Consider the following 21,225-nt stretch of genomic DNA (forward strand, 5'->3'; position numbering starts at 1 on the left):
CCTCACAGCGGAGGCTTGAAGGCGCGAAGCGGCGCGCGGCGGCCCCGGGCCGTTGGGGGTGGGGCTGCGCTGTGAGGGAGCCCAACGGTCATCGCCGTCCCCTCATCGTCAGCCCCGCTGCTGCCCGCTCCTCCGGCACCCGTGTTGGTAATAGAAGATGAAATATACAATATTGGTTAATATGTGTTACATTTGCGATGTACTGTTCCGGGGCTGCGCTTGGAAGATACAAAATATAAGTGCAAGGATAGCATGAGAGAATGCACCGATTCATGATGAGGAGTAAGGAGGAGGACTAAAAGAATGCCCAATTTGCAAGATATCTAGATAACTGGGGCCTCTCGGACCCCGGGAACTGGATCAAACCAACCTTGCGGTTTGGACTGAGACCAAGGGCTCAGAGAGCATGCATAAGAAGAAAAGGTTAAGAAGTTCAACTCTGATGAAGACATCTTACTTCATCCCGACGACCACCCGGATGACCACCAGAGAGTAATACACAAGCGCAGAAGGACTGATAAGATAATTAGCATACGAAGCGGGGCTAGGCGGAGCTAGGAAATGAATATGCATAGATGTGTTGTGAAACCTAATGCATATGTAATATTTTAGGAGATAAAAGAGAACCAAGTGAACAAATCGGACAAAGTTAGATTTGGGCAGGCATGCCCCTAACTTCCGGCGCCTAATAAAGCACCTTCATATAATCACTTTGTGGATTATGTGTCTTCATGAATGCTAACGCCCAGGCAGCGGCTCAAAGTGAATTTCGAGGTGCTTTTCTCTCCCCCAGTGCCTATGGGCGAACCTCAGCCTGGGCGCTGAACTTTTCCTGTGAGAACAACCCACCAGTACCGGTCACTGCTGGGCAGGCAGCCACACTGAGGGGCTCTGAGGTGGCACGGGCGTCACTGACAGGCAGACTTCTTTTTTTTGGTTGCAAGACCGCTAGGACTGAAGGACACAGGTATTAGATCTACTCTTGACACATCAATATGAGCATTCTGTCGTTAAAATGTCATAAAAGCGATGTAATCGCAATTTGGTCTTGCATCTCTTCAGTGTAGCCGAACATTGGGAAACTGTATCACCCTCCAGTCCTTCAAAGACAGATTTGGCAAGGGGTCAGGCATCCTAGCAGGAGGATCCAAGCCTGAATTTTGAAAGGTAAGATCGTACTTAAGTGAGCCCGTGTTCTTTGGTATAACCCTGACATACATGTAGAAGACTACATTATATAGCTTTCCATTGCACAGCCACTAATAGAAGCTTATCTGTAGTTGAATAGTTAATATGTCCATACTATTAAATGCACAGGCACATAATTCGGAATGGTATTAAAACATTACTTTTACAACAACTTTTACTTCGTACATTTGATAGCCTTGGGTTCTGGAGACTCTTTTATGTTGCTTCTCCCTTTCACATACACTAGAGAATAAACAATGCGAAGAGATATTGAAAATTATCAGTGTAAAAAGAAGATTCAAATACATGCAAACTTTTCTGTCTAACGACTGCAAACGTCACCATCATTCGTGTTAGTCGTGCCTTAGTTACAGCAGGCAGAAATTTCCATTATAAGAAAATGGAGTTGAAGTATGGGGTTTATTTTAAAGATAGTGTTTGCCTCCTGAAAACAAGCCCTCAGACTGCGATTTTCAGGAACTACTATGGATAAACCTGCATGGGATGTTGACCTGAAGGAGTCCTAAAATGGCGAGGCTTCTTTTCCTACTTTTATATCAAAGAGTATCTGAAATAGCTTGGTTAACAGAGTTTTAAAAGTATTATCCAAGACTACATAACCAATTCTTCACAGAAGGTAAGTACTTCGTTGGGTAGCACTAGCAGTTATGAGACTATTATGATTAGGATTTTAAGGAAATGTGGTTAAAAAAAGATACTGAGGCCTCTTCATTCAATAAAGTTGTCACTTGGGATAACTATCTATACCACCAAATAAACAGAAAAACTAAACTAATCTTGGCATTGTCAAAAATGTTTTCTAACACATCTTCTCCACATTCAGAAAGCCTTTAAAAATTATTTGGTAGCAATTAAATCAAGAAAGAACCAACACACTCACTCATACACCGATTTATAATAACTTCTAAAGTTTCTAGAAAGGAAGTACTCAAACACATTTCCAATTGTTATGCTGTGATACATTTGAAGAACTAGAATAGTTTGAAAATTAAACCGTATGTTAATGATCACCATGTTCCTTGAGGTTAAATTGCTCACAAACCAGTAAATTTAGAAAACCAGTGGCAGAAGGGTAGTTTAAAAATAAATTACCTCACCTTCTACAGTAGAGACAATTTAAATTGATGAACTCAAATCCAGCATTTCGACAAATGAAAAATTTGGGCCTAATGAAAAGTAATGAAAAACTCTTCCATTTTAACGGCCTACATACACAGAATGTATTTAACTATGCGTCTATTTATTAGCATTTTAAACACAAAATCTACGCTTCAAAGTCGTGTGGTAAAGTGGACTACCCTGGGAAATACAGCCAGTCAGATACATGAAATACAGTACTGAGGTATTCAAAATAAATTGTGTTCTTGTAAGGAATGGTCTAGCAATTCATGTCAGTAAGGGATTTGAAGGGTTAACATTGAGGCCTGGGTTTAGGTGATAAGAGAACAAAGGGATTTTTAGAGAAAAACTGCTGACTACTGCACGGGATGTGCAGTAGTTTCTAACATCCAGCCAAGAGACTACCAAATAAAGAGGAAGGGGGAGCTGAAGGATGATTGAAGGGTCTGCGAGGAAGACCATGAGACTTCAGCACGAACGACCCCCGAGAGACCACCAGAGACTGATACGCAGGCGCCCCTGGGAGGGCTTCGGATTCCGGAAACCAATTATAACAACCCTGCCTCTTCTAGAAGTAGTAATGAATATGTATTAGCCTAGGAGCATAAAAACCAGCCGCCTTACGTAACAGGTGTGCGTCTTGGTGGAGCAGAGACTCCCGGCGCACCCAGCGCTGTTTGCTTGCTTCTATTCGTTTAATAAATTGTAAACTTTGATTGCAATCCTATTTGGGACTCAGTCCTTTATAACATTCTGTTTAAGAACTACCTTTTATAACAACACTTTCAGAAGAAGTTAGGTATATCTACTCAAAAGATTAGAAACAAGTCCCCTCTCTTCTAGCCCTTTTTTTCATTTCATACACCTTTCTCAAGTATTGTAATGCTTTAAAGTAGAATTATTAGTGCACTTTCAAATTGTATTTTGAAAACTAATGCTGAGGATACAGCACTGAACATGAAAAATTAGACTTATTGGATGAATCAATATCCTCCTCAGTTATTCTGGGGACACTTTTTACTGCTCTTTTCCTCCCAAGAGGAAATATTCTGGATTCTGCTTTATTTTGCATAGCTGCTTAACTCTTCATGACATAAATGCAAACCTATTCAAGTTCCTCAGCTTCTTTCTTTTAACTAGAGTTAAGACATAAAACTCTTTAAACACTGCAGTATTAACCTGGAAAAGGGCTGTCACTTGAGTCTCAGAACTGACGGACAAACAAGACAGCTATTTTGCTCACACAGTAGAACAATACAGGGAAAAAATGGCACACATTTTTCATAATACACACACAATGGATTTAACTCCCTGGTAAGGACTTTTAGAAATAAAAATTCACTGCAATATTGGTTAGTTTTCCTGCAAGTCAAACTAAAAATCAGACCAAAAATCTTAATTGTTGTCTCTTTTAATTAAGAATGACAATTTTATGCAGGTTTAACTACAAGGAGAAACATTCAGGCAATTTCAGAAACTTTTTTTTTGCTGCAACACACAAAATCACACAAATATTACTCCAAAATTTTTAATAAAATAAATTCAAATACATCTTGTTCTCTGTCCATAACTGTATTGTTAAATATCAAAGAAATACATACTTTTAAGAAAACCAGGAAAAAAATGAGCCATAAAAGTTGGTTTGGGATATATAACTCAAAATCCAGCTTGTCAAATTTGTCAAAATTAAGCAAATTCATTGTATCATCAACCAGTTCATTTAACAAAACCATTACCAATTCTTAAAGGACACTGCTAAAATATTTACAATAAATAAATAATTTACATCACTTTAAGCAAATGCTTTACAGTTTCCTGAATCAAGTGAATAAAATCAAAAGTACCAATGCAAATTATATACTAACAAATGTGGAAAACAATTCCTTCTACAAAAGGAATTGTACGAGGAGAAAAATGTAATAGTCTATTGCATATCATACTTTAGAAACAATACATACACACATCTACAGATTCCCAATACAATCTTCATTTATTCCTCCCCACATCCTCCCCAAGAGGTTGAATATGGTCCAGATGCCTAAATAAGTAAATGCAGCAGCATGCACTCATGTTTGTCACCATGTTTTAAGGTAGGGACAAACCTGTTTACAAAAGCCATTACTGTCAAGTACCTAATATACTTACAGCCTTCGATAAACTAAATTGAGAACATTAAGCTCCACAGAAAAGGTACATAATGCTTTGCAAGATTAGGCCCATACTAACTGCCTTAAGATCTTTTCCAGCACTTGTCACTGTACAAGTTCCCCCTGCTTTTCTTTGTGTAGATAGAGCATTTTCTTTTTAGAATAGAATGCATGCAAATAAACTGTTTTCTGAATTGCAAGATTACAAATAATGTTCAACACTTCGTGTCATAATTTATTGAAATGTCTGAGAGGACTTTCATATGTACCTATCTGAAGATATGTGCATTGTTCTTACCATACAGAAAATTTGTACAAAAGGAGAAAAAAAAAAAAGAAAAGATTGTAAAGTTGTGGTCTACTGAGTTTAGCTTCTGCAGAGCTGGCAAGTAGTTGAATATAAAAATCATTACATTTTATTCAAATTAGTTTAGTCATTTTAAATTTTAAAGAAGAACAGATGTCTAACTATTAGCTTAAAAAGCAATACAATCATGTATATAACTCCTGGAATGGTGATAAAGCTAAATAGCTAACAGCTTGAAACCCATATAAAATGTGGGTGTAATTTTAAAACTGTGTAATTCTTAACATTAATCTAATGAAGGCTACAAGATCAAGTGCAAAAAATCTTTATAGCTAACTAATACTTATTATGGTCTGTCTCCTGGTTTTATTCCAGAAAATTAACTACATTTTGGCAAATAAAATTGTCAGACAACAGCAGTTCCACAGTATCATATATTCAACTTCAAGTAATTTATTCACCAATATAACTTGAGGACTGATAGTGTACTTTTATCTTAAAGCTTCAAAAAATTTAGTTGAGGTGCAAGAATTGTTTCATAAGTTCATATGTGGTAAAAGCCACTGCCTGGGAAGGAATACAACGAATATAATTTAGCGATAGACCACGGTATAATCCTCTTCGTATTCCATGTTGTTGATAGACATATTTCAGTGTCTGCACCATTGTACTGGAAAAATAAGAACTTGAATCATTATTGAGTATATGCATCCAACAGTCAAAATCACTTTCTTAAACACAAGACACTTCTTTTACTTGATTCTTAAGAGATCTATCGTAAAAAAAAAAAAAAAGTGACTCCATAAAGCAGAATATGACAGTCCTTTCAGGACTCAGAAGACAGTCTGAGCTTCTGCAAGACGTTTGCACACAAAGGCTGGAAATCGGAAAGAGGACAGTGCAATCCCATCTCAAGACACTTCAGTCTGAAAATAATCTGCCCTAACAGATATAGTAAGAAATTTTACACCAGAATGGCCACACATTGTTTTCTATCTGGCAGGAGGCAGTTAAGAAGCACCATTTCTGTCTTACCAATGTAAATACAGAGTAACAAAAACAATATACTTTGCCCAATGCACACTTCTTGCATTAAAGATCAGTATTTAGGTTTTGCATTCCATTCTCTTTCTTTAAGCACAGGATCATACCTGTCCTCCTAAAGTTCTACACATAAAGCTTGTTTAGCCCTGTATTCTACATCTTGCGTGCGTGTAGCCTCCTCACCCCAAGCAAAGACCTCTTTTCTCTCAAGAGAGAGACACTAATGCGTGTTAAGTATAATGTTTGACCTTATTAGAAGCAGAATTTGCAGAAGGTATGCAAGGAGAAAGATTTTCCTCACATAGCTATATTGAAACTGAGTAAAGACATTACAATGCAAAGCCCTCGAGTGAAAACCTGTAAGGTGCTCAACACTCCAAGCTATTAAAGACATTACTCTTTGAGAACATCTTCAGTGTGCCTCAGAATTTCAGTAATTTTCTTGTTTTATCCTCCTGTCCTCTAAAGACATTTGTCTACTATACTTCAGGGTACAACTCTCTCCAAACACAGTCACAACACAATTGTTAAACTGGGAAACCTAATTGTAAAAGCATTAATTCTCACAAACGCAGGAAGCAAAAGCTCAAGGACAAGTAACACATTTTTATTTTAATAGTATCTGGAGTAAAAATAATCAAAGAAAACCAAAAACTTATGCAGTTAATGAAAAACAAAACAGCAACTTCCATAGTAAGCAACCTCTAAGGTATTTATGAAAGCTCACTGAGACTACTGCTTGTAAGATCCAACTCACCAAGCAGGTGGCTCACACTGGACTCAGATACACACAATTCCACAAAATGTGAAGTAGCCAAGATAAAACTTTCCTGGAGTTGAATTTGTTTAGGGGAATATGAAACTCAGAACGTTTTTCAAGATGACAATTGACTTAACAGTATGATTTTAAGGATATTATGGTACTTCCACCTCTATTGGACTGAAGCATATGACTAAAAAACCTGCAGGAACCCCAACTACAATCAGTGCATGTGACATTACTGTAAGTGAAGTCAATAAAGCAGGTCAAATAGAACAATATTATTTAACATCAACTTTTGGAACAGATTCTGCACCATTAAAGAAATGCCTTGAGACATCTCATTTCAGGAGAAGTAGACAGTCTCTCAGGGATACTAAGGATACTAAGGATAGTTAGTTGAGTTAAAATATGAAATATGTATCTATTAATACAAACACAGTATTAGTAAAAACATAAAGTGTATGTGATTTTTATTTTTTTTAACCCCAGCTTTTGCCCAACTGTGTGGAAACAACATATTTGATTAAAAGCATAATGAAATCAACACCACAATAACTTATTTAAAAAAAAAATTAAACTAAGAATTTAACATTGCTCAGACATCTCAGAACTCAGTTCCTGAAGGTGAAAAGAAAATACTTACAGGCACTTGTCAGAATCTGGAAGAACCGCTCCTAACTGCATTCGCCTACGAGTTACATCGAGAGGATATCTACAGAGGAGATATTTGAAGAGCAGTTCAACCAGATGCGTGATGACTACATGAGAATACTGTGTTGTGTTTTTTTTTTGTTTGTTTGTTTTGTTTTTTTAAACAAACAAAAAGAATACAGAAGTCCACGTGCAACCTCCAAGCTCCCTTTTCAGTGAGTCAGGAATCCGGCTTAGATTCTCAACACAGCTGAAAGTTCTCCAAAAAGGGAGACTTCCCTATACAATCAAAACCAGCAAATCAGATCCCTTAAGGTATTCCATTTGGCATGAGTAAGGAAGACACATGAAGATCAGATGAGAATATAAAACAGCCTGTAAAACGCTGGAGGGAGAAGACACCTGAATCAAAAATAAAATTAACAGTTTAAAGATTAATAAAAAATGTATTTGTGACATTTGTAATGCAGTGATTTTTGATGCCACACAGGTCTATCAAATTCACTTGGTTTATGGCCAAAAGAAAATATAACAAGGACAGCATGAGAATGGAAGAAAAGAGGCAAAGTAATAATAAGATAATGCCAAACAACAAAAGAAAAGTCTAAGATATTGTAAATTCTATGGCTTTGCAGGTTACATAATTTTAGAAGTAAATTGGAATAATAAAATTCTGCAAATGATGTTCACAGTCCAGATTTCATAGTTTACCGCACAAGATTCCGGCTGATTTTAGTTTTGTCTCAATTTAATTGACTCAATGCATTTATCTTTAACCCCCCTGAGAATTAAATAGATGTTTACTAAGTGAAACGATATAGTTGCAGTGTGTCTGATTAAAAATCCTTACTACCAACTAGACTCATAAAAAAATCATTCTCAGATAAAACACTTTTTCTATAACAAACAGCTATATAGCAAAAAACAAACAATACCCAAACTTACGATATCGTCTGAGCTATTGCTCCAGCTATGCCACCACACAGCAGATTTACATGTGTTTTCAAAACTAAGACATCGGGATTATCTAAGGAAGGCCGTCCAAGCAAGTTAGGTGCTTGAGCAAGTCCAATGCTCTTTAAGGTACCAAAGGTAAAAAATGAAAAACCTAAAAGGAAATTTAATTTTATATACTTTCACGAAAGAGCAAAGAATTGGATGTATGTATCATCGTCATAAACAAAAAGCTGTAATTACAAAATTAAACTATTTTCCAATCCTATCAGAAGTTTTCTTATGCAGAAAGAAATAGAATTGACAAATAATAGTTTAAGTTTTAGAGTAACTTCTGTCCAAATTAACGTTTATAATTAATGTTAAAAGAATGCTTTAAATAAGCTAGACCACAGCTTTTAAATTACTGAATTGCTGTTAAGAGTAACCCCCTAAGATCTATTTAACTGGAAAACACTTATCATCTAGAGGTGAGTGTAGTTTAGGTAGGTAGTTCTGCTGTTTCTCCATCTCATGCCACCTACTTCAGCTTGGCTAAGTATTTTTACAAAAGTCACCAGGAGATGGAGCCAACAGAGAGCCTTTAAGCCTCCACCTCTGCCCTCTCGTGGATTTACCTGTTTGAGAGAGAACCTACACGCTTTCTTATGACAAGACTGGGAAGCAGAAGAGAAAGAGAACAACTACTTTGCCTCTTTGCCTCTCAACTCCAAGTCTCTGGAAAGCTAGGCTTTGCCTGCTGAAGATGTTTTAACACACATTGATCAATTTAGATAAAAAACTACAAATGCTTCCAGTGGCCTCCCCTCTCCATTCAGTAAAACATCCTCGATTTTAACAGAAGCTAATTAAGTAGTTGTGCGAATATATCAAGCAAATTTAGCAGCACATAAAAACGCTGAAGGATTTCTGTGTTCTGTTTTTAACTTACCAGCGTACGGAGCCATTCCTACAACAGTTGGCATCAGCCCTCTGTAGAACCCACTAAAACCACCTTCCTTTGAAAGAAAAATACGTGGATGTTTGTGGCAAGAAATACAACAAACGTCTTAAGCTACACATCTGTTCATACAGATTTGCACAACAGCAATCTGACTAGCATCATTTAGCAACAAGGAGCTAACAGCAAGTGCCGTTTCTTGTGCTTGAAGAATTGAGGGGGCAACTGCTGGCTCCATAAATGAAGAAGGGAAAATGAAGAATCTACATCCAACATCATAACCTAGGAGACATTTCTGCATTATACATATCCCTCCTCCCCAATTTTTTTGGAATCGTTACTATACGTTCTTGAAAACCAACTTCTCTCTGCTGTTTGTTTTTACCTCCCACTTATACAAGCCTTAGCTACATCTTAGCAGCCGAAGTAGAAGGAAGCATCCAGATAACTTTTTACATTAAGTTCAATGTGCACGCAATGAACTCATGTTATTTTCCACCAGGTCACAACTTCAATGCAGTGCAACATAATTTAAGGAGCATATTTTGCTTTGACAGGACTGAAGATTAAAAGAAAAAATACCTTTGTGTAAATCATCTTGAATGCATGGATAATTCCCATGTACTTGTGTTCCCCTTTTACTTGGAATGCCAGACGAACTCTAACCATATCAAGAGGGTAAGTACAAATCACTGCTGTAATACCTTTATTAAAAACAAAAACAAAACAAGCAAACAAAACTCACCTACACCTTATCTGGATCTAGGATTATTTTGAAAATTAGAATTTCCATTTGTAGCAGTGAATATAATAGCATATATAAATTATTTTGTTAAAGAAGCACTTAAAATTTTATCACTTATATTCAGCAAATAGCAACCTCAGCAACACACAAGGCATTTATATTTATACTCGATGTTCACTGAAGCTGCACACATCCACCTTGATTCTCCAAAGATTTACGGGCCTAACTGTATTCACATGAGCGATCTTCACCGTGGCTCATAAGCATCAGCTTAATCAAGTGCCTCGGCCTTTACTGGACTGCAACCACAAAATCTAATCCTACGTTACCTGCTAAATAGCACCATTTATATGTTTAATTACCAAAGAGTTGTCAGAATTCAGATGTGATTACTGGATGGAGATACATTCATTTACCTACTGCATCTGAAAATACTGAACATATTCTAATGACATTTAAAATAAAGTCAGGAGCCTACTAATGAAGAGCACTGAACTGTGTTGCATTACTGCATTTTTATAGTTCCTGTTATACCAGCACTTCTGTTTTAAAACTTTGACCAAAAAAACTATTTCAAGACTTAACAAGATGCTAAAAAGAAAAAAATCTTAGCTCATAACTGGATGAATCCTACTTCAAAACTATGTAGACAACCGACCAACTTGTCATTTTGGAAACAGACCTTCAGTACAAAGAGTAACTTCTGTAACAGTTACCTGAATAATAAATTCCTTTCTACCACTAGGCTTTGAGGTAAACCACTCAGTTTCTGACAAATTATTTGGAGGGGATGGTTAAAACTGCTTACTAAAATCTGCTTACTCATCAGATTATTTTCTGGTGGTGTACCACTGGCTCTTAAAAAAAAAAATACTGGGAGAAGGAGAAGAAGAAAGCAAAAGCCTATTCTGCTTCCTAGCAACCGCTCTTCTTTATCTAAAGATCACCCTTAAAATTGATCCTACAGAAGATGGGCACACTTTGGAACACTGGCAGGAAATTGCCAGTTCCTCCTAAGTTTTAATACTTTGTTAATGATCTCTCTTTTGTAGGTGCATCATTTTCTCCCTCTTCCATAAGAGGAAGAGAAAGCCACAAGAGGGAAGAGACGAAAGTGAAACAAGCAAAAACCGTCAGTCAGTTCCAGCAAAGATCTCTATAGCTTATGTCTGGAGAGACAAAAATCAACTTCAGTTAGCTGAATTATCTGACATAAAATACCAGTGTTAGATGGGAATGGACAAAAAAAATTAACAGCATGAGAAGGCTACCCAGAAAGCTGACACTGGTCAGCTGTCAACTGAGAGCAAAGTTTGCGTCTTCCTGTAGCTTTTATTTTAAAAGACAAAAACACCTCTTTCAGATATTTTGAACTATTCCTCTGAACAAAAAGCAGACATCTGTCATTGATTTTTGATGCAGTTTCACCCCTAGGGTTCAAAAGTTGGAAGCTGTATAACACCAAAGCAATTTTAGAACTGTTTCCACTGACCTACATTATTAAATGCAATCCCTCAGACTGCAGCCTTTTCCTAATGGATTGCCCAAGACATCCAGACATATTATAAAATGGATGAATTCAAGCAGTTTCAAAAAAGGGGGGAAAAAAAGAGCAAAACTTTTACAGAGCTTTAGAGTTCACAGGAAAGTTATCGTAATGCAGAACATGGGCAAACTTATCCCCATTCTCATTCCACTCATGCACTAAGTATCCAGGAATATCCTCTGTACAAAGACTAGCAAACAGAGCAACCCAAAGTTTGATGAATGCAGTAAGTAGTCGACAAGAAGTCCAAAACCAGCACAATTCAAGAAAAAAAAAATCAGAGGGGACTGAAAGAAACTATGTAGTACAGTTTTAAATAGGACCCATTTTTGACTTTATCTTAAAATCCTCTAGCCATGAATTCTGGAAACAGGAAAAAAAAAAAAAAAAAGGATGTCCAACATTAATGGATGATAAAACCACAAAATATGCTTTCCTGAAGGAACTTGGAGAAGCACGTTACTGCTTACTGTACATATGAGCAAAACATATATTGGGGAAGGATCAAGATTTTCTCTGTCAGAAGAGACACTATCTTTTCTGGGAGGAACGGTGGCCAGCATTGGGACACTGAAAGCCATTTTGAGGAAGTCAACAAGAATACTAATCTCATCTCTACTCCCTAAATGCTATGAGTTATCAGAAGATGGACCACAACACCTTAAGGCTGATTCCCTGTCCTGAGGAAGTCGTCTTTTTCAACTAACTTGAGACAGAAATCTCCACTATGGTTGGTTCAACAGGACAGAACTGGAAGTCTCTCCCCAGTTCAGAGATACCTATGGCAAATCCCAGCATCTTATCTGAAATAATCGTAATAAGGCAGATGTAGTTCTTCCCTCCTGTAAGGTACCACTTCTTCAAATACAGCAACTTTTTCATTACAAATGCTGACTCAGAAGTACCTACCCCACCAAAGTCAAGGAACTGTCAGGGAAAGATCATTTTTCACTTATCAATTTTTCTTCAAGCACCTCTGACCACTCTTGGGGACAAGATACTGGGTTACACAGACTTTTACTGAGACTCAGCATAAACGAAGCACAAAAATTAGGCCGTCCAAGCTTTCGAAGTTGACAATGAGTTTAGCTGAATAGGTATTGAACTGTCTCCCAATTTCCCTACTATTCCTCCATTCTTAGTAATTTTCTTTCTTTCTCTGAAAATCAAAACTAAACATATCTAAAACAAGAATGAAGTGAAATACGTTTACAAAGATCAGGTACTGCAAACATACCTGATGTACATGTTTTATCTGATTTCTACATCATGCTCTTTGTACTATATCAAAAACTACATAGACTAAATTAGTACTACCAGGTTATTCAGAGATATACATTTCAGAAAACGATACACACAAGTCACAGCCTGCAAGGAAACATACTCCTTCACTAGCATAAAGTAGATTAATTTATCAAGGAGGCATCTTCTGAAAAAAAACAAGCTTTGGGAACTATACAAAGAGAGACACGGCTGATGACAAAGAACATGCATCAGACTGGTTAAAGAACTGGATAATTTACAAGTCCTAGTATGTCTAGGCCTTTAATACATAACTGTATTTCTTTCTAAATGGCACCTGAAGAAGTAAACAGCACTGATTCTTTTTAAATGTTGACTCAATTAGATAACTGTTAGGTAGATACTATTTAAAATTGAGATAGCAGTACCCTCCTACCCCCATAATGTTTTCCAATCACTTTTAGTAAAAATAAACAAACTGCCACCATGCTTTCTTTCTCTATTAGTTTCACAGAACTTGTGTTTATTCTGTTAACATCCAGTCTATTTCGGCACTTTGCTTTTTTTTTTTTTTTTTTTTTGAGTTAATCAAGGGCAGGGGAGGAAATACACATTTCTGTTTTAAGTCAGATTTGTCAGTAAGAAAAATGAAAAATATTTAGATTTGCAAAGTCATTCTGTAATACAGGTGTTATTTTGTTTCCTAAACCCCACTAACACCTATGATTTCTCAATCCTCTCCCCAGCTCTGTCTTTTCTAAAAAAAAAAAAAAAAAAAAAAAAATTATAAGCCATTTATCTGTTAATGAGGTGTTACAGCTGAAATTTGAATCACACAAGGTCCAGGAAATTCAGAGTTGAAGTTTCCACAGTAACTTTAACTCAACCTCCTTAAATACATGCATTACAATAGGTTTTTCTTTTCTCTCACTCCACTGCCCCCATCCTCACTGCCTTGCTTTTCCCTGTGGATATGCCTTTGATCCCGTTTATCAGTTACAAAAGCTACTCAAAAGGTTCCCACCGTTTTGAAGCTGATTTCAGGTCTGTTGACTGTTAGTACTGTTGGAAACACTGACATAAGCAAGATTTAAGTATCTGTACCACACACTGAAGTGAATGCAGACAGCTGTGTGGTCTGATGGCACAGAAGGGACAAAAAGGAATAGGAACCAAGGGCTAGCCATTTTCAACTGCATAACACTATGTTCTAGGAAGACCCCTCTCCATTAACATTGAGGTGCATGCAGCTCACTGTCTCTTTCACTCATTTAAACGTAGAAAAAAAGAGGATTATATCCCTTTATTGGTGCCAGGAAGAGACTAAGCCATGGGAGTTAAAGCCAGAAATATTGCCAATTGCTTTTAAGAGTCTTCTTTCTTTTTGTTTGCAATTCTAGAGAACTTCTAACACTCCAGACTCTGTGCCTCCTTCCTCCCCTTATCTTCTTGGCACGCTCAATACAAACCCTCCCCTCTTATCTAATATTAATGCAACCTAATAAACAAATATTAGAACTCCCCAAACGTCACACTACTACCATACTTGTGTGTTATACTCATTTCACTGCACACCTAAGTCCAGCTCATCTACTCAGTTTTGGGGTTCTCAATACCAGACTATTGAGTGTATTGTACTTAAATGCACCACGCCAAGCATTTCATTTGATCAGGGTTTCCAGATATATCCTCTGTATATTCATCATATTTCTGTTACTCTAACTACACAAAACATTTAACTACACGGATACTTAAAACTATGTCAGATGCTATTAATTTATCTACACAAAGAATTTCAGCATGTCCAACACTGACAGAGTTAACCGATTATTCAAAGTTTTTTACAGTGTCTCACAAGTCAGGTCCCTGGTCTCTGACAAGACTCCTGAAAAAACTAATAATAAAGAACTTTGGGGAAAAATATTTTTTAACGCAGTTAAAGCCAGAAAAAAAATAATATATACATGTATTTTTTCCACTTCTTTTAGACAAAAAGCCAGCCAAGTTCTGGAACATATCTTTCCCTTTTCTCAGATGGCATGCAAAACCAAAATGCTTTCATAAAGTCTTCCTAGTTTAACTGAAGTTAGCATAACTCATCCTTTAAAAAAAAAAAAAAGAAACTACATATTAATACATTGCAACTAGTTAAGGACTGTCAATAGACTGTATTAAGCCTCTTTTACAATGTAAAAACACACATGAAAAAACACCTCGATTAAAAATCTGTCCGCTATTACTTACCTTCCCCTGTTTTTATTCTTAGCTACATTTGGCTGAATGACCAGCAAAAGAAAAATGGACTTGTACAACCATATTATATACTGGCAGTTACAAGTGGTTATTTTTCCTACTGTTATTGCACTAATTGATAACTGATTATTTTTATCGTTGACATATATGCTGTAAGGGGTATTATGACAATCTGACATATGACAAACTGCACGTTGAACATATAAACATTTCTGGGAAATCCAAAGAATCCACCCATTTAAGCAGCTGCATTTCCCTCTATTTCTCGGCTTATTTTCAACCTAGTAGCAGTGGCAGACAGGCTGATGAGCCAATTCTACAAAAACCTGCATCTTTACTCTCCATCCTGATGAGACTGCATTTTTCATTATTTAGAAGCCATAAGGAAAACCATAAAACCTGTGCTTTACAGCCTAGCACAGAATTCAGTGTTGGAACAAATATATTTTAAAGAATACTCTTAGTCAAACAGTTTTAACTAGGCAACTATTTGTTACCATAACCATTTACACGTATTTTTGCTTAATACAAATTTGCAGGAGTTTGACCTGAGAACACATTAAATCATCCTCTAATCATATACTAGCTTTTCAGCAAAAAGGATGTCTGAAACGCAAGTACAAAACCGTACCTGCCATGGATCCAGCCATTAACCGATGCACATGCCCTGAAATCCCAAGGTGCTTCCTTATTACCTACAAAATAAGGCACATTTACAATAGTTGTATATAGAAAATACAAGGAAATACATCACACCATTTACTGGCACATTAATGCAAACCCTGTAGCTGTTTATAAGAAGTTTACAACCCTACAAATTCAAACCAGACCACTTAATTACTGTTAAAGGAGTTTTTTGAAAATTTATGTTGGTACCAATTTCTTATTAAAAACACCCAAGTATTAAAATACTTCTAACAAGGCAGAATGATTAGTTGAACTTATTTGTACTATTTACTTTGGACACTAGATTGTTTATTTAGTTATCTTTAATCCAGTTCAAACAAGGCAAACTGAATACTATCCCTTTCGCATGACAGAGTACAAAGGACAGTGAGCAAAATTGGAAAGTTACACATTTGTTTGAACAAGAACTTCCTAAATTTCCTTGAAGGACTTAATGTAGTTAGAAAACAATTTTCAGACTTGTATCAAAGAACTGAGCAGTTTTAAGAAGCAGTTTTTCCTATGAAGAATCATTCATGGGATTATTTCATACATTCCTTCTTTGGGATTTTTTTTCCTCCTTTTACACACTGCTCCAAACTATCTTGAATGTTTGTTGTCAAATAACAGATACAAGAAACTGCTATGACATTAAATGGTTTCTTGAAATTTGTGGATTCACAAATCATTTCATTATAAAGCATGGCATGTGCTCTTTTGTTCAACACAATATAAAACAAGCATAGTGTTTTGATCAACAGCATTTATAATTACACCCCAAAAAAAGAACATATGAAGCTCATTACAGTTAGTTCTTTGTGTGAGCCTTCTGAAACTTCCTCTTCTGGGAGGGAAGTCACAATTTGAATCTTGCTGTCTTCAGTGAAAATCCTGCAATTTACTTCACTGGGTACTAAATCTGACCTTCCAACTATGAAATTCCTCATTGCTAACAGTAAAATTGTATTTTTCGCTATGTATAAGCTTAAAAACATAGTTATGCTAATATCTGATTTCCAAAACATGCTGTGGGGATTTATTATGAAAGACTAAATGCATAAGAGTAGAAAGAAATACACAAATCACACGGGCCCCCTGAAATATGCATCTTCTCTTCCAGGTCATTTTTATCTACAGCCTGACACTGACAGTCATTTCTCAGGTCAAACATAAGAGTAATATAGCCAGACAGATTTTCAAGTTAAAGTTATTCCATCCATCGGGTACTAAGAATTCCAACGCAGTATAATAAAGAATAAAAAGGTTATGTTTTGTATTTTGTTCCTACTTTCTTCACAAAGGTCTATTTTTAGCAAAATAACTAGCAGCAGACTTTAATTACCTTTTTATATACATATATATGAAAAAAAAAACCACACACACTGAACAATACAAAGCAACAAAAATTGTTGGGAATTTTTCCTTAAGCAGCACTGCAAACAGTTTCACTGTTGCCCTGAAATTTTTAATGGGTAGATTTGGATAAAATTAAGCACCCTTATGGAAGATGTGCAGATTAACTAGTAAGAAACAAAAGTTTCAGTGTTAGTTTTGATCACTTAAAAATCTGTATTCACTGCAGCCAGATGAAAAGAGAAAAAATAAAAGAAGAGAAAAAAATAAATTCAACTACCTTTTTATATTGGTCAAAAGCCATAAATTGAATTGCGCCATATGGAAAGATTCTAATCATCATTGCCCCGTTTCCTTTATACAGCCCAAGGTAACCTTCCTTTCTGGGGACAGCGCACAATGTAGAAAACACTCCTGCCACAATGCAAAAAGAGGTATTTAACAATTACACTGGAAAAAAAAAGCTTCAAGCAAGTACAATAGGACAGTATACACAGAAGTAAAGTCCAACCGCGTAGCTCCTTTAACTATGGAGAGTGGAAAACCCACTTTTAATGCCAAAATATTGCCAGAAGGAAGAGGTTTAAGGTTAAGTTTTTACCAACTTTCTCACCTCCTATATTCAGCGAACCTCCTTCTGCATTCACATATTTCGAGCCTCATGCTTGCCTGGACTGCCACCAATCCTACTGTAAATGACAATAGCTACCCACGAAAGCTAAGACTAGCAACGGAAGGAAATAAACCTGTTGAGTTGCATTTCACTCAATTCAAAAGTCAATTAACAATAACAACAAAAAACCTTACAAATCTAAAATAATGGGCAAACAACCTGTTGTTACATGCTAAATTAGAGATTAAATGCCATTAGTGAGGAAACGAAGTAAACAAGTTTAAAACTCCCATTACTTCAACATTTTACACTTCCTGTCTCAAAGATGCAGCAATCCTACTCCCTTTTGATGGGTGGTAAATAATGCAAAATCACATAAAGTTAGGGCAAAACCAACAGCTTTAGGATAAGCATATTATTAGTTATAAACAACTGCTATCAAGTTGACATTTTGTTTTTTTTCCCTTTTATTTTTTTTATTTTAAATAAAGGAATAAACCATAACAGTTGAACAATTTCCACATGCAACTACTTAAGAAGAGGTGAACCTGAGAAAAGCTTCCACCTCTACCTTACTTGCAGGCAGAAAACAAAATGATAAACTTCCATTTAAAAATTAAACAAATGTTAATTAGCTTCTGGGGTTCTAAGAATACAATAGTGTATCTATTTTTAAGAGGTTGCACTTACTATGTGCCTCTGAAAATATTTATGCCATGACTAGAATTTCTCTCTACCCTGCAATGCTGAGTTACTGTTTTTATTTCTTTCAATACACGCTCTGAGATCCAGCTGTCATGAACTCCACAGAGCAGGGACAGTAAAAACATTTAGTGAGGACTGCGATGAACCCACCCACTGGATCTCTACAGATACAGGTATTCTATCCATATAATTTTCTTTTTTTTGCCTACATGTAACAAGGACACGCATTCAAGTCAGACACGCTTCTAACAATCAGAATCATATTTAACTCTCTAAGTGGAGAAGAATACAAAACTTAACTATGTCTAGTCTTAACTCTGCCTTATCTAGTGCCACCTATGGCACAGTACAAACCAAAGTAATAATTTAAAATATTAGTCAAACCAATTATTTCAGCTTTCCATTGTTAGAGTGAAGATTTGAATGTGTACTTATATGATTGCATTACCAAGCTGCCACATGTTTCGTGTTTCCCTTTTTCGTACATCAAAGTTAATATACATTCGTTGAATTTTGTTGTAAGATTTATTTTTCCAGCCTTAAAAACATGATCTTTAGTCTTTAACTTCAAAATTTTTAACTTTCATTTCATGTAATGTTAACTAACTCGATTATTTTTTTCTGGACACCCATCTGAATTTCTGGACATAAGTTAGGACATATATTTCAAGACCATATGACAAAATATCTGAAATATTATGCACAAGAGGGCACTGTTACAGCCCCACAGCGAACGGTTCTGAACATGCTGACAATTGAGTTGACTCGCTCACCTTGATGTAACACAGATGCCAAATGCAGATCACCAGCACCTTTTGCAAAGCACCAGTCCACTTTTATTTTCAATTCCCATCAATCAAGCTGCTGTCAAGGAGAGTAAGTGCACGAGCTTGACAGGACTCAGTGGTCACCGTCATGGTATCACCAGCCCCTCTGCAAGGACCACCAAGCTCTGAAAAGTGCTCACTCCCACAAGCCCTGCAGGCTGGTACTGGCAGTAAACACAGTAACAGTTACCAGCAGTGACAGGTCTTACATAAATGATCCCAAGCTTTGAACCTGTGATTACCAATCTCCTGCTGACTTCAGTAAGAAGAGGATCAAGCCCCAGCTCTTACGCCTTATGGAGGATTATTCTGACATCTCAATCTCTAACTTGTCAACCAGTGCTGCAACTTAATTGTACAGGCTCAACATCTCTTGTTTAAGGGCGGTTTGGTTGGTTGGTTTCGTTTTTAAATGCTTGCAATATACGGCACAGCGACTGCCAAACGGAAATGACCTTCTGTCTGATTAGCACCTTTATCATCATTTCATCACTAAATAACTCAACAAACCTAAATGACAGACATTGCATTTCACAACAAAATTAGGCCCGCAGCCATCTTACCTAGATGTTTGTAATGGTGGTTATGAGCTTGCAGCAAAATCTTCACTCGATCCAATGGTGCAGTGGTTGTTTTGGCACAACACCCTGCGACACCTTTCCAAGAGGAGAAAAAAAAGCCATGGGATGCCAAAGTTCTTCAAGTCAGCAGTTAAATAAAGGATTTCCTAATGCATTTTCAAACGGAGTGGGTGAGAGGAAACTTACTTAGTAAGTCTAGAAGGCCCCAATTGGGGGACATCCTCTAGAAGCATGCCACAAAACCCCAGCAGCCTCACTGCCTAAGCTAGGTCTGCGTGCCGCCGCAGACAAGGGCCGCCACCCGCTGAAGCCGCAGCGCTGGGCGAAGTCTTTGCCCTCGAAGGAGGGCTCCCCTCCCCTCGCAACTCCCGGAGGGCAGCACCCCTCGGACGGAGCCTTACCGCCACGGGAGCCACCTCCCGCCGCAGCTCCCGGGGGCAGGCAGCACTCGCCCCCGACCCACCTCCGGCGATGAAGGAGCGCAGCCAGTAGAAGTCACGCCGCGCCGCACCCGCACCGGCCGGCAGCGCAGCGCCGGGGCCCGCCGCCGCCGGGGAGGCCATGAGGCAGCGCGGGCACGGCCGGCGGCGGCTCGGCTCGGGGGGGCGGCTCGCCTCGGCTCGGAGCAGCCGCCGCTGCGGTGCAAGGGAGGAGCCGGGGCCGTCCGCGCCCTCCCCGCGGCCGCCACCGCGCCGGGCCCCGGCCGCCGGGCCGCGCTGCGGCGCATGCAGATGGCGTCAGAGGCGGCCGCGTCCCGCCCGTGGGGAGCACAGCAGCGGAGAGCAGAAGCGAGGACGGCCCCGCGGGGTGCAGACTGCGCCCCGTGCCCCGCTGGGCCGGCGCTTCGAGCCCGCCGCACCACGAGCATTCAAACAGCGTCCGTCTGCGAGTGTGGCTTCGTGTTCTTGAGCGCGTCCACGCTCAAGTTTCGAAATGCATCAGAAAGGGAGGAAGACGCTGCAACGAAAAAGTTATCTTTCTTGGAATCAGAGCGATCAAAACCAGCATCGTATTTCTAGCCATCAGGAGCGTTGCGCAACTTCTTAGGCTGTCCACAGCATCTTTGATAAATACACTGCACAGGGCTTACCAGAAACCATTTAGAGGACAGGAGCTTAGCATGCAATGAATGCCAATGCACATCACAGGCAAGGAGTGTACCTGAAGCCAGACATCAGCGAGCAAGTTAATGCTGTCAGCTTTTCAATACATTTTCTGTAGTTACTCACATTTCTTACACTTCCTGCCCCATATGCATTGGGCTGAGGTGCAAGTGTTCAGAACATTCTGCTTTCAGCCTGTGTCAAACTGCATTCAACAGACATAACTTTTTTTTTTTTCCTTTAACAGACTACATTGCTTAAAGAGCAAGTTTGTTTCAGCACTCGGTTGGTTACATGTTTGATCATTACTTATTTAGGGTGTAGCTGTTTTAATACGCATTTTTTTCCAATAATAAAATACATAGCAAGGATGTGCAGAGAATTCCCTTGCTGGGAGAATATGAAATCCCCTTTACAGCAGCCAACTCAAACCTTTTAACATTTACTAAACTAGCAA

General features: G+C 38.0%; 1 protein-coding gene and 1 long non-coding RNA gene across 5 annotated transcripts; one reads left to right on the forward strand and one right to left on the reverse strand.

Annotated features, from left to right (window-relative positions):
* Positions 1 to 43: 43 nt before the first annotated feature.
* On the forward strand, positions 44 to 4,798 carry LOC121073387. Of its 2 annotated transcripts, XR_005821671.1 has the most exons (3): positions 45 to 967; positions 1,063 to 1,167; positions 1,666 to 4,798. It is a non-coding gene; the product is annotated as an uncharacterized LOC121073387 (long non-coding RNA). The 2 variants fall into 2 exon arrangements; XR_005821672.1 differs by having other exon boundaries at positions 44 to 1,167.
* Positions 3,846 to 20,297, reverse strand: SLC25A16 (solute carrier family 25 member 16). Of its 3 annotated transcripts, none has more exons than XM_040564235.1 (9): positions 20,129 to 20,297; positions 19,648 to 19,740; positions 17,220 to 17,353; positions 15,552 to 15,615; positions 9,717 to 9,838; positions 9,126 to 9,192; positions 8,186 to 8,348; positions 7,233 to 7,301; positions 3,846 to 5,452 (listed from the first exon to the last, which is right to left on the reverse strand). In XM_040564235.1, exons 1-9 carry the CDS (start codon positions 20,226 to 20,228, stop codon positions 5,296 to 5,298), a joined length of 969 nt encoding a protein of 322 aa, XP_040420169.1. In that variant the 5' UTR covers positions 20,229 to 20,297; the 3' UTR covers positions 3,846 to 5,295. The 3 variants fall into 3 exon arrangements, with proteins under 3 accessions (XP_040420169.1, XP_040420171.1, XP_040420170.1); XM_040564237.1 differs by having other exon boundaries at positions 20,067 to 20,178; XM_040564236.1 differs by lacking the exons at positions 3,846 to 5,452; positions 7,233 to 7,301 and adding an exon at positions 7,364 to 7,642 and having other exon boundaries at positions 20,129 to 20,270.
* Positions 20,298 to 21,225: the final 928 nt, after the last annotated feature.

The sequence above is a fragment of the Cygnus olor genome, chromosome 7 (genome assembly GCF_009769625.2).
Source record: "Cygnus olor isolate bCygOlo1 chromosome 7, bCygOlo1.pri.v2, whole genome shotgun sequence".
Classification (NCBI taxonomy): Eukaryota; Metazoa; Chordata; class Aves; order Anseriformes; family Anatidae; genus Cygnus; species Cygnus olor.